This window comes from Centruroides sculpturatus, unplaced genomic scaffold (genome assembly GCF_000671375.1).
Source record: "Centruroides sculpturatus isolate CEXI.00-Female unplaced genomic scaffold, Cexi_2.0 scaffold491, whole genome shotgun sequence".
Classification (NCBI taxonomy): Eukaryota; Metazoa; Arthropoda; class Arachnida; order Scorpiones; family Buthidae; genus Centruroides; species Centruroides sculpturatus.
Genome location: NW_019384702.1, coordinates 387,541 through 400,818, shown reverse-complemented (window position 1 = coordinate 400,818; position 13,278 = coordinate 387,541). Strand labels below are relative to the sequence as shown.

Here is a 13,278-nt window from a genome sequence, read left to right as displayed (position 1 = left end):
TTTTTTTTTCTATTTTAGTGGAAGTTTATTTATGGAGGAGAATGAGAGAATGTGTAGTTTCTTATTAAAAATTCAAAATTCAACTGGAGTTATGGTTATATTAATTTATTTTTCTTTGCTGGTGGATAATATGTTATTGACTTTAATAGGTAAGTGAGTATATATAATATTAATATTAAAATTTTACATGTATTTAAATTTGCATATAGGTTTAATTTTTGCTTTAAAACTAATGGCCGAATTTCGCTCCCGGGGATCCGGGATCGAATCCTGGTGAGCAAAACCAGAAATATTTCAGAAATTGTTATGTCGTGATTCGTGCTTCACCTCCCGTACGTCTTCATTTTGGGCCTGGATATAATTTAGAAGGCCTTATTGTGCCCACCAGTGGCCGAGTGGATAAAACACTAAGAATGGTAGTTGGTGGTGAAGAGCAAACTCGCGCCTCACCAACTGACAAGGCTGCGTGAAGTTTTTGGGTTTATTTTGCGTGTTTAACACAGTTTCCCTTTGAAAAACCTCTTGAGAGGCACTTCCTTACCATATTGCCCTTGTTGCATTGCCTTATTTCATCAATTCAATCCAATCTCTTTCTTCACGCTCATCATAGATTCGTCCAGGCCCACAATAGGGGTAGCCAGAAGGTGAGGAACAGAGTCTAACATAACCGAAACGAACAATCCATGAGAAATTTGTGGTGCTGTTCGTCAACAAGTGCGAATTTTGTCATCTTGCTTAATAATTTCCTCAATAAGAATAAGTAAATTGGTTAATTTTGATAATTTTTTGAATATTTTTAAAATCAGTCTATTAGAATCAGATATTTTTAACTCTCATTGAATGTACTGTACTAAGAGGATTTTCTTTCATGTCCGTTGTGGGTTAAGCTAGATGATGAGGGACGGAGCCCGTCATTCCCCGGTTAAATTAACCACGAAAATTTACGAGAGTTCAGAAGGAACTGCATATTGACTCTGTTTCTGACCTTTATATAGACTGGTTTATTAGTAAACGACAACGCGACACGTGAGTTATCTGCCGAGAGGCATCCTCTCGGCAAGACTTTCTAAGGGAAATTGGCCCCAATTTAGGTGTTACTAACGTAAAGAATACGCGTGGTCAGCCCATTGGGAGGCGCTAATCCACGAGTGTTCAGTATTCATTCGGCTATTGGTGGATACCTTTATTTAGACAGATCTCAAAAGATGTTACTTATAAACGTATAATAGATAGTATAATAGAAACTATACATATACAAAAATCTAATCTGTAAATTAATATATTAACAAGCAAAATATAAGTTATATTCTTAAGATAATATTTACGAGATTCACAATATCACAGAAGAAAAGCAATACTTTCCCAGTGCCGAGTGGTTAAAACCACTAAACGCTAGTCGTGGGGTTCACACTTCCCCAACGGACTGGCCACGTGGAATTTTGCGGGTTTTTTTCACGTTAGTAACATCGAAATAGGGGCCAAATTCCCATAAAAAGTCCTCTAGAGAGGCATTCCCCTCGGCAAATCGCCCGTGTGTAACGAAATACGTTATTGGTCACATTAATGTATTATGTTATAAATCTAGTAACTGTAAAAAAATAGGCTATTTTTACATATTTATAAATATTCTAAAACGTTAAAACAAATGCGGAATGTATTTAAATGTTAACATTCGCCACGGTGTGGTATCATAACAACAATATCACGTGGAAAGATTTGTATGGACAATACCTCTAAGCTTGTTAAGTGTTTTGATTTAAGAATTGAATTCAATCTACAACCAAACGTAATCGAATTTAATGATTTAATTTAAAAGTATCAACTTTTACGCTATTCTAAAGGCGAAAGTAGTCAAGTTTCTTCGAATTAATACTTTGAAAATTGAATATTTAATTTACTTTTAATTGAAATCATTAGACTCATTCAAATTAAATGATCATATAAATAGAATTTAATTGTTTTCTATGTTGTAAACATGTTAAAAATAATTTTAAAAATTTAAATACATTTATTTTATTTTTTCAGTTCCTATTATTCCTGATTATATCTATCAATTGGAAAATATAATTAATGTAAATGAAACAAATAATCATTTATGGATCTATAATATTACTGAAAATTCTACTGTTTATAATTATACAAATTATAGAAGTTATGATGATTTATTAAGAAAAAATATTAATAAAGAAAATGGATTAGTTGGAATCTTGTTAGCTTCTAAAGCGCTCACTCAACTCGTTTTTAATCCTTTAATTGGAGCTATTATTAACAGGTACGGATTATAATTAATAATATTCTTCTTACAATTATATTTTGTATTTTATATTACACGTAATTTAATTGTAAATTGTGTAATTTTTTTTTTAGTCTGCATCATTTAAATACTTCCATTTTTGTGAGCGATTCGTCAAACGATAGATAAATTATAGTTAACATTAATTTGTTTCTTATATTAATAAAAAGATAGCAACGTTGTTTCTAGACTTTTCAGGCATTTTTTATTTGATTTTCATCCCTAATAATTGTTAATCCTCTTCAAGTCTTAAGATTGGTTCGGGAGATATTAAGGGGATGATGCGTATCTCACAAACCAACAGTCCGATTTTTATGAAAATTTCTACAAACATTTCTCTCTTATACACAAACTTACCTGCAAAATTTCAAAAATTTTCGACAAAAGGTACAGGAGTTATTAAGCTTCAAAGTGGATAAACACACACACACACACACAGAGAGAGACTAATATACCACTAATATCCATACATACGGGAGAAACTCCGAATATTTTTTTGCATTTATCGACTTTTCAAAGTACCCTGAGTCTAAAAATATAAAAATCTTCGGGTGGGGTCAGTTTTTGACCTATCGCCATACTTTTCCTCTGTTATAGTATAACAGCAAGGAGAGTAAAATGTTCGTCACTTTATAAAGCACAATATCTCTTTATGTTTTTTATACAGTTGTGTTGAAATGTCTGAAAAGTCATTAAATATAAAGTAGACTCCATTTTACAACCGCTCACTTCAAACCCCAGTTTGATATCAATTTTCTATGCGGCTATATAAAATGCCTTATTTAAGTGCCATATATTTTTGGCTGGACATCTTTATTTGATATTATATACGTAAAACATTTACAAGTGCACAATCTCAGTTGATAGTATTGAATTTATGGGAAGTAAAATGACTCGTTTGACGACTGTTATCTAAGAATCAATTCGATTGTAAAAGCCAAGTTTGCTGTATAGTATTTAATTTAAATATATAATAATAATAATAATAATAATAATTTATTTGAATAGGAACTTAAAAGAAAGCATATAAAACACAGGAATTAACTATTAATTATGCACCTAAGGAAGTGATGCCGGATTATCGGATGTTATTGTATTTTAACAAAATTCGATGTTATACGCGATCCGGATTATTGCAGACAATAGTTTGAAATACTCCATTATTGCGTATGTATAACGACCATAACTCTACAATCCTTATTACAAGATCAGAAAATCCAAAGACAAACATATTGATACTCCAACGGCCATCAGACATTTCTATACAGTTTTGAAAATCTCCATTGTTTCCTACATATAACTTCGAGTCGAGTTACATTATCAGACGAATTAACACTACGATTGTAATTACGTGATTTCCATTATAGTTAACTGCATGTCAATGCTATAAATTTATATAAATTCCACATATTTATTTTTTAATGACGATGGTAATAAGTGATTACAATGTCGTTGCAAACAGGCAACTTACTGCGGAATATCGTTACAATATAAAACAGCCTTTAGTATCTTGTATGACTTTCTCTTGCCCGAATACATGTGAACATAGAGACATACATACATACATACAGATATATGTGCTCGCCTGTAACGAATTTGCTCACAAATGTTACAACTGCCGCTTCAGATCTCTTACTCTAGTTCATGACAAAGCTGGCATCCCATCTGATCCCACATATGGCCAATGGACAACAAATATGGAGACCATGCAGCTGAGAAAGTATGTCAACATTCTTGAGAAACCACAGTGCGGCCGAGCATTATCGTGTTGGAAAATGATTTGAATCCCTGCCATGAAGGGCAACACTTGAGGGTGCAGGATTTTTTAACGTATCGATGCTACTCATACTAGATGACTCCTCAAACAATTACAGTAGATTCCCCTCTAACACTGTTGATTATTCCGTTTTATATGAATTCCATGTTGTACGAGTCACTTAGATTTTACAAATACGTGTGCCTGGCTGTGAACGGCTCACGTATTTGTAAAATCTAAGTGACTCGTACAACATGGAATTCATATAAAACGGAATTATCAACAGTGTTATAGGGGGGTCTACTGTATTCCAGTAGTTGGGAGCAGTGTGCCGCTTAACAGTAAATGCGAGATTGAAGCGCTTACCAGTAATAAATGCCCGATGAAAACTGGGATGTATTCTGTATATAATTTTGCGCTTAGTTTTTCAATATGGCGGTGATTCTGGTACATTCCAGTCACTTTTGTCTTATATTTCGAGTAGTTTTATTATTTCATATTTATTTTTAACCTATTGGTATATTATATAACTCAGCAAATTTGAAAAATGTGTAGGCAGACGAACAGACACACAGCTTGACTCTAATTATAATTATTTCCCATTGATAAATGAATGCAACTAAATGTATTTAAAAAGAACCCATTAATATAATAGCAGTTTTATTTGATGGTTATTAAAAAAATACAATAAAATTAACTAATAATAAATTTAATTAATTAAAAATTAAATAAAAATTCCATTATATTTTTATAGAATGGGTTATATCTATCCCCTTGTAACAGGAACGATTATATTGATAATATCTTGCATACGTAAGTGATAATTTTATATTTTATTAATACAAATGGATAATTAATAAAATATTAAAAGAAACAAATAAATTTGGATTAATTTATTTTGTATATTTTAGTATTTGCATCAAGTGAAACATTCTTTTTATTACTTATGGCGAGAAGTATCCATGGACTTGGATCATCGTGCATTTCCATTTCAGGTATTTATCATCACTTATTATTTAGACAATACATTTTTATTTAATTAGTTAATTTTGGGGGGTTTTCATAAGATTATAAAATACAGTATTGCATTAAAGGTATAAAGTTACTTCTGACATTATAATTTGTGGAATATTCTTCGTTTACTCCCCTCTGCAGACACCCATGCCTATAAGGGTTAGAGGGCTTTAACATTATGGGCTTGAAAGCCATATAAAACATCACAGTACAAATGTACACCAAATACATATAAATACATATTGCATTTTTGTTACTAAAAATAAGTAAAATTTAATTATATAATGTTTATTAAGTATTTTAAAAAATTTATAAAAATGTATTATATCTTATTTTATACAAAAACAGTAAAAAACACTAGAAAAAAATTTAAAAAGTAAAAAAATTTTAAAATAATTTTAATACCACTTACCGGAGCTATTATTAACAGGTACGGATTATAATTAATAATATTCTTCTTACAATTATATTTTGTATTTTATATTACACGTAATTTAATTGTAAATTGTGTAATTTTTTTTTTAGTCTGCATCATTTAAATACTTCCATTTTTGTGAGCGATTCGTCAAACGATAGATAAATTATAGTTAACATTAATTTGTTTCTTATATTAATAAAAAGATAGCAACGTTGTTTCTAGACTTTTCAGGCATTTTTTATTTGATTTTCATCCCTAATAATTGTTAATCCTCTTCAAGTCTTCAGATTGGTTCGGGAGATATTAAGGGGATGATGCGTATTTCACAAACCAACAGTCCGATTTTTATGAAAATTTCTACAAACATTTCTCTCTTATACACAAACTTACCTGCAAAATTTCAAAAATTTTCGACAAAAGGTACAGGAGTTATTAAGCTTCAAAGTGGATAAACACACACACACACACAGAGAGAGAGACTAATATACCACTAATATCCATACATACGGGAGAAACTCCGAATATTTTTTTGCATTTATCGACTTTTCAAAGTACCCTGAGTCTAAAAATATAAAAATCTTCGGGTGGGGTCAGTTTTTGACCTATCGCCATACTTTTCCTCTGTTATAGTATAACAGCAAGGAGAGTAAAATGTTCGTCACTTTATAAAGCACAATATCTCTTTATGTTTTTTATACAGTTGTGTTGAAATGTCTGAAAAGTCATTAAATATAAAGTAGACTCCATTTTACAACCGCTCACTTCAAACCCCAGTNAGAGGCTATTTGGTAAAAAAAAAAAAAAAAAAGATCTTTGAAGTTGCTCTATCTAGAAACATTGCAAAGGCAACAAATTGGGTTTAGTTTGGTGATGCAAAGCGCTCTCGATAGAAAAGAAAAGATTCTTTCCCTTTTGACAACTAAAGGATCGACAGTTTATTGAATCTTCCAATGTTGTCACAAGCAGTTGCTTCTTTAATGAAGCTGATTTTCTTTTCTAAAATAAAATAAAAGTAAAAAAATAATAATAATTTACCAACTAAAATTTAAAAATCTCTATATGTATAGCCTATAAGTCAAAATATGCGTGTATGTATGTATGTTAGATAAAGGGTTTTATATCTTTCAACGTATCCTCATCAAATTTGCCATGGATATTTTTCAAACAAATATTGTGAGAGTCCCTATTCCCAATTACCCCTAAAACCCACCCCTCTTCAATTATGTATACTTGCTACGTAAAGAGTTCTATACCGTTCAACGTATCCTCATCAAATTTGGCATGACACCTTAGAGAAAATATTGTAAGGGTTTTCCCCAATCACCCTTAAAGCCCATCCCTCTTCACTTATTATGTATGTTTGTTAAGTAAAGAGTTCTATACCGTTCAACGTATCCTCATCAAATTTGGCATGACACCTTAGAGAAAATATTGTAAGGGTTTTCCCCAATCACCCTTAAAGCCCATCCCTCTTCACTTATTATGTATGTTTGTTAAGTAAAGAGTTCTATACCGTTCAACGTATCCTCATCAAATTTGGCATGGATATTCTTCGAGGTACCCTAGAATAAAACACTGAAATCCCACCCCCATCGAACACCCTTAAAGTCTACTTTAACTCGAGAATTCCAAGCACACGCAGACAATTATTTATAAATATTTAGCTAAAAATTATTAATTTTATTATATTTTTTTTCCACAGGTTTCATCGCACTCAACTTTCTGGAATCTATTGATCGACCCCCAAATAGCAGTAACCGTTGGTATGTATACCCCAATAAAAGATTCTCTTGTATACACAGAACGGCCCAAAAGTCAGTTAACTACAGTATATTGTTTGCAAGAAATTCAACAAGTTTGTTAAAGTATTTTAAAGTAACGCAATTTGACAGTATTGAAGCCATGTCAAATTATATTGTCAAACAGAACAAGAACAGAAGGATCAAGAAGAAGAAGGATCACATTTAGAACAAGTTTGGCAAACTTTTTAGATAAAAAAAAAAAAATTCGCAAAATTGGTTAACTAAATTTTGGGCCACCCTTTGCATTTATATTATTGTTATTGTTAATAATAATAATATTATTATTATTGTTGTTGTAGGTGCTATTTGTATTTCCACATCGGCAATGTCTATATTGGAACCATGTTTGCCCATCTGGCTAATAGAAGTCATGTCCCCTCCTAAATGGCAATTAGGTCAATTGAATCTTATTGCTTCTCACAAGGGATCATTTTATTAAATTTATTATTATCCAACTGATAACAATATAATTATAATTAATTTCTCGTTTTTTTTTTATCCTCTCGCGAATTAACAGGATAAATATTAATTTATCTGTATTTTATTTATTTATTTATTTTTAGGTCTTGTATTTATACCCGACAGTTTGGGTTATTTAATAGGAACGAATTTTTTCGGACCAATTAGCTTTAAGTTTGGAAGGTAAAAAAAAAAACAAAAAGAATCATTTTTGATTGGTTGAAATAGTGCATACACTTTTACGTAAATTTGACGTCATTCTTGAGAATTGTAAAATTGAGGAAGTGACGTCAAATTGACGTAAAAGGTCATTACTCCAATCAAACAGACCGTTGTTATTTATTTAAATTTGAAAATATATTTCTGAAATGTTTTTATTGGTCAGGTGGTTAACTGCTATGCTTTCTCTATTCTTGGTGGGTGCCTGCGCTACGACGGTAAGTAATATTTTCTCACTTTCTACATTTAGATAGATGAAGGGTGTGGCTTACTTCATTAATTCTTCCGTCTTTGATCTAATAATGCGAATTTAATCAAGAATGACCGTCTTAACTATGCTTTAAAGCTAATGGAACGATGTTATCTGATAGTCTTTAACACAAAGTTTATATTCATTAAGACAAACCCGCTTATAACGCTAATTATCTTCCCTTTTTTTTTTCTTAAAATGTTTCTAGATACCGTTTGCCGTTCACGTTACACACTTATTACTTCCCCATTTTGGAATTGGTCTAGGTATAGGTAAGTTTACCATACGCGCGCCGCGCACGGCGCGTCGCTTCGCGCGTATGTTTAATTACTGTATTGCTTCTAGCAAAAATCTGAATTAATTTTATGCACTTTCTAAACTATTTATAGGAGTGGCGGATGCTGCTTTAATGCCTTTACTCGCCAGTTTAGTGGATAAAAGGCATGTTTCTGTTTATGGAAGTGTCTACGCTCTGGCTCAAGTTGCTGTCTCTCTAGCTTATTCCCTAGGTACATTAATTATTTTATGATTAGAATGTTAACTGTGAAGATTTGATCGACTTATTTCAATTTTTAGGACCACTTGTGGGTAGTCAACTAGTGAATTTAATGGGATTCCCTACTCTGATGAGATTCATAGGCTTGCTTAATATCCTTTACAGCCCTCTCTGTTGTTTAATAAAAGATTCATCATCGCCAGTACAAGAGAATAAGGTTAGAATTTTGATATTTATTTAATAATATACGTGTTTTTTTATCACGTGACACTTCTATAACACTTTATAACTATATTTTATTGCGTGTGTAAGTTTTGCAGATTCAAAACTTTTCAATAGTTGAAGTAAGATATCTGTCAACTACAGGTGTTATTTAAATTTAAAAATATATATATATATTTATATGTCACCTCAGTGGTATAGATGTTACAGGGTTCAGTGATCCTGTTAACCCTCCAATATACTCAGCCATTTTTTATGGTATATCAGTAATACGGATAGCAGATGAGATAACTTATGTAATGTAATTCCTAGCTGAAGCGTATAAGCAGATAACAAGCTTGGCCTCTAAAGGATGAAAGTTACCATGCCTAATCATGGAATATTTCTAAGTAAAATATTCTCTGCTAACAGATAACTTTTTAAAGATTTATTTCGTACATTTTTTTAATAGTTTAATAAAGAAAATATACTCAATATGTCGCAGAATTTAGGAGGGAGAAGAGGAAAAAAAAGAAGCATCGTACGACGTTATTGATCATAGAGAATTATTAAATGATTTCTTCTTTGGAGCAGCTTAGATGTAGGTTGTTTGTTGTAATATAGTTTCAGAACGTTGCTTTGTTTTATATATTTCTTATACAGTAGTTTAGATAATAAACTAGCAACATCTAGGTCACACGATATGAATCACAATTTCCTTTATAAGATCTGGCTGAATCATTAAATGAAAGTTTATCTTCTTTTATTGTCTTGTTATCGGGATTTTATGTAATATATCGACAAATTTAATTAATCATTTGAAAATATATATATTGCTATTATCTAGAATTAGATAAATAATTGATTTTATAATAAAAAAAAAAGCAATTTCATAAACAGTCCACGCGTGTAGGTCGTTTTGCAAGAGATCTACACTTTCACAATCATTTTTTTATTGGAGAAGAACATAAACTTAAAAAATGAAGAGGTAGAGAGAAGTTTGCGACGATATTTTCGATAAACTTTTACTCTTCAAAATTATAAAAATATAAATTAATGCTTAGTAGTTCTCAATCAGTGGTACACGTACCACCGGGGGTACGCAAGAAGGATCTTTCAGTATTAAAACTTTATTCGCCGAAGGCTCAAGTAGTGAAAAAAGGTTGAGAACCGCTGGCATTAATTAATTACATTAAATTTCTAACCATAAAAGAAACGTTGTTTTGTATTTAAAAAAAACGATAAAAACTAGGTTTTTGGAGCTATATAAAATATAAAGAACGATGTACATCTTCAGTTTTTGGCATGAAACTTCATAGGATTGTATATAGCCAACTTCATGGACAATGTAACTCTTCAGATATAGATTCATCGTATATCAGATAGCAGTTTAGATACTTATCGTTAAGAACATCTGGCAAGGTTGGAAATTAAACAGAAAAATCTTTTCTTTTTATTAGTCTACCATTGCTGGTTAATAGTATTACTGTCATAAATCTAGATGTTGAGAAAATATCCTTCACATTCTATCAGGTATATATATATATATATTTTTTTTATGGTCTGATATATAAATACATTACATTAATTTTTATTAAAGGACAGGTTGAAATTTTATCTTTTAAAAAAAAATTCTCAGTAGAGAATAATAACTGCTGATAGTAGGAATAGAAATTTCCAAATATCTTGACATATTGACTTGAATAATTCAAGTAAACTAAATAAGGATATGATGCTTTCTAGACAGAATTTATATCATTTGCTAGGATATTGGAATTTTTCTTTCTTGAAAAACGAAGTCATTTAGCAAAAAAATAAAAAAATGATCGAGAATTTCTGATAACACTNACTTTAAAGCTCTTTATAGAGTGATAAAGTGATTAAATTAAGGACATTATCTTAATGTTACAGCTGTGTTTAAAGTGTTATATATTTAAAAAAATATGTAAAATTATAATAAAAATTTTAATAATGCTGCAAATTTTTAATTTATTTAATATAAAATATAATTGCTTTTCATCTCAAATTAGTAATTTCTTGCCCCTGTAAATCATACTTTTCCTGATAACATCTATCTAAGTATATGTTATTAAAAAAATAATAATATTTAAATTAATTTTATTAATTTTTCTCGATTTTATATTTATTTAATTTACATACCTTACATATAAAGTAACTTATATAAGTATAATATGTATAAGAATCAATTTATTCCTATTCTACATAAATTAACATAGAAGTGAAATAAATTTATATAGACGTCAAAATGAGCATATCCATTATACAATATAGGAAATTTATAACAACGTTTAAGAGTTGAATAATATTATTATAACACACGATATTATTCTAGAATTACGTGATAATTGCCGTTTGTAACTAACTCTATATCAAGTAGTGTATAGGAAGGAAGAGGAGGAGGAGGAGGAGCAGGAATTTTTTTTCGTGTTATCATTTTTCTTCCTTCCTTTCTGTTAATCCCATCCTGACAGCTTTAGCCAACTAGTATAAATATCACTGGATATATTTCTTATATAACCTGTTATATAACTCGATAAAATTTTTAATATAAAGCAGTATCATTAAATATATACACGTTATGATGCTATAAATATTATTTTTGCTTTATTCTAGCTCCATATAAATGCAAATTTCCTTATATAAAACTTCCTCTTTTAACGTATATAATAACTGTATATTATAAGTATTTAAATAACTTACTTTTTTCTATTAATATTATGTAATTTTCTACGTCTTTTTTGTATTGAAAGTGTCAAGCGCGTCGCTTCGCTTTCATAAATTTAAAAGTGTATTTTATTATATTTTCTGGTAATTAATAACTGTTTTGTACGTATTTTACTTTATTTATACATCAAATTTTTATTTAATTCTATATTTTTTTTATTGATTTCTTTAAAATTAAATAGAAACAATCGAATAATACTTGAGTCTAATATCGCAAGCGACAACGCGCGTCGCTTGCAGGAGTGCAACGATTTATTGATTGTATACTTTCCTTATTTCCGTTAAGAATGAAGGAGTTTTTCCCTAAATATATTAAAATACTTATTCGGAAATAATTTATGATTTCATATACGATTTAACGTTTTAAATTAATAATAAAATAAAACTTTAAACATTAGTAATATCTGTTGATAGCCGGCGCGCGACGCGAAGCGACGCGCATCAAACTATAACAATTTCATTTTTAGCAATTGCTCGATTAAATAAGGAAACTTCATAAAAGATTTATTTATTTATTTTTAATTAAATATATATATATATATATATATATATAATAAACTTAGATAAATTTAAACCAATTACAACAATTTTTAAATGCAAACAAACTTGTAAACAACGGCCATTAACAGGAACTAACAGGACTGGAGGTGGCCGTTGTTTGGAGGTTATAAACCAATTACAACAATTTTTAAATGCAGCTAAAGTTATGAAGAGCTGCACAGGGACATTTTAAAATGGCTGCCGTTATTTGGTGTTATTTTTTATTCATTTATATATTTTTTTTTTTACAAAAACAAATCTCTTGAAAAATGGCTTTTGTTTAGAGGTTACCGCTGTAGAGAGGTGGCCGTTATCGGAGGCTCGAATGTATTACATAAATATCCTAGAATAGGGAGCTTTGCATACCGGTTTTTACATAGGAAGATCGTTTCAAACATCACGGGATAATGACCCCATTTCTAAGCAAATTTCGAATTTAAAATCCTAGAAAAATTGCGCATAGAAAAATACTATTTTATTATGTAAATCTTATAGATGTATCTATCTATATATTATTGATTCGTAAAATAAATAAAAGAATTTCTTTATAACAAACAATAATATTAGAAAATTTTACCTCCATTCTTTAGTAAGAAGCATTGTCTCTATCGATTTTCAATTTCTTCTTCTTCTTTTGTTTTTATTTTTATTATTGATTGAAACTATTGATTATTCCAAGATGAATCAAATAAAATAATAGAAAACATTTCTTTATTTTATTTTATTTACTTATTTATTTATTTATAGATGATGCTAATTGGTTCTGCAGCAGTTCCTAATTATAGAGCATTCCTTGAAGAAAATCAATATAAAAGATTTATTGATGATGTCGATTAATGTGTTACTTACTGTACGTGAAAATATATCATTTTTTCTGTGTTTTTCTTTAAATAAATAAAAGATTTATGAACATTAATAATGCTCTTTGGTTTCTTATATAAGATAAATTTACTAATTTTTAACGAAAAGAAAAAGATTTATAACAATTAATTTTATTACTAAAATGAACTTTTTATATAATATTTTTATTTTAAAAAATTACGATAAGATTTTAATTGATGAATTTTTATATATGATGTTGTAGA

General features: G+C 29.6%; 1 protein-coding gene across 1 annotated transcript; it reads left to right on the top strand.

The window, feature by feature from the left end:
- The first annotated feature begins 23 nt into the window (after positions 1-23).
- Positions 24-13,052, top strand: LOC111627581 (synaptic vesicular amine transporter-like). Its single transcript, XM_023371172.1, has 11 exons — positions 24-149; positions 2,026-2,272; positions 4,804-4,862; positions 4,961-5,044; positions 7,478-7,678; positions 7,847-7,925; positions 8,128-8,179; positions 8,420-8,483; positions 8,601-8,720; positions 8,788-8,924; positions 12,941-13,052. Exons 1-11 carry the CDS (start codon positions 32-34, stop codon positions 13,028-13,030), a joined length of 1,251 nt encoding a protein of 416 aa, XP_023226940.1. The 5' UTR covers positions 24-31; the 3' UTR covers positions 13,031-13,052.
- The last annotated feature ends 226 nt before the right edge of the window (positions 13,053-13,278 follow it).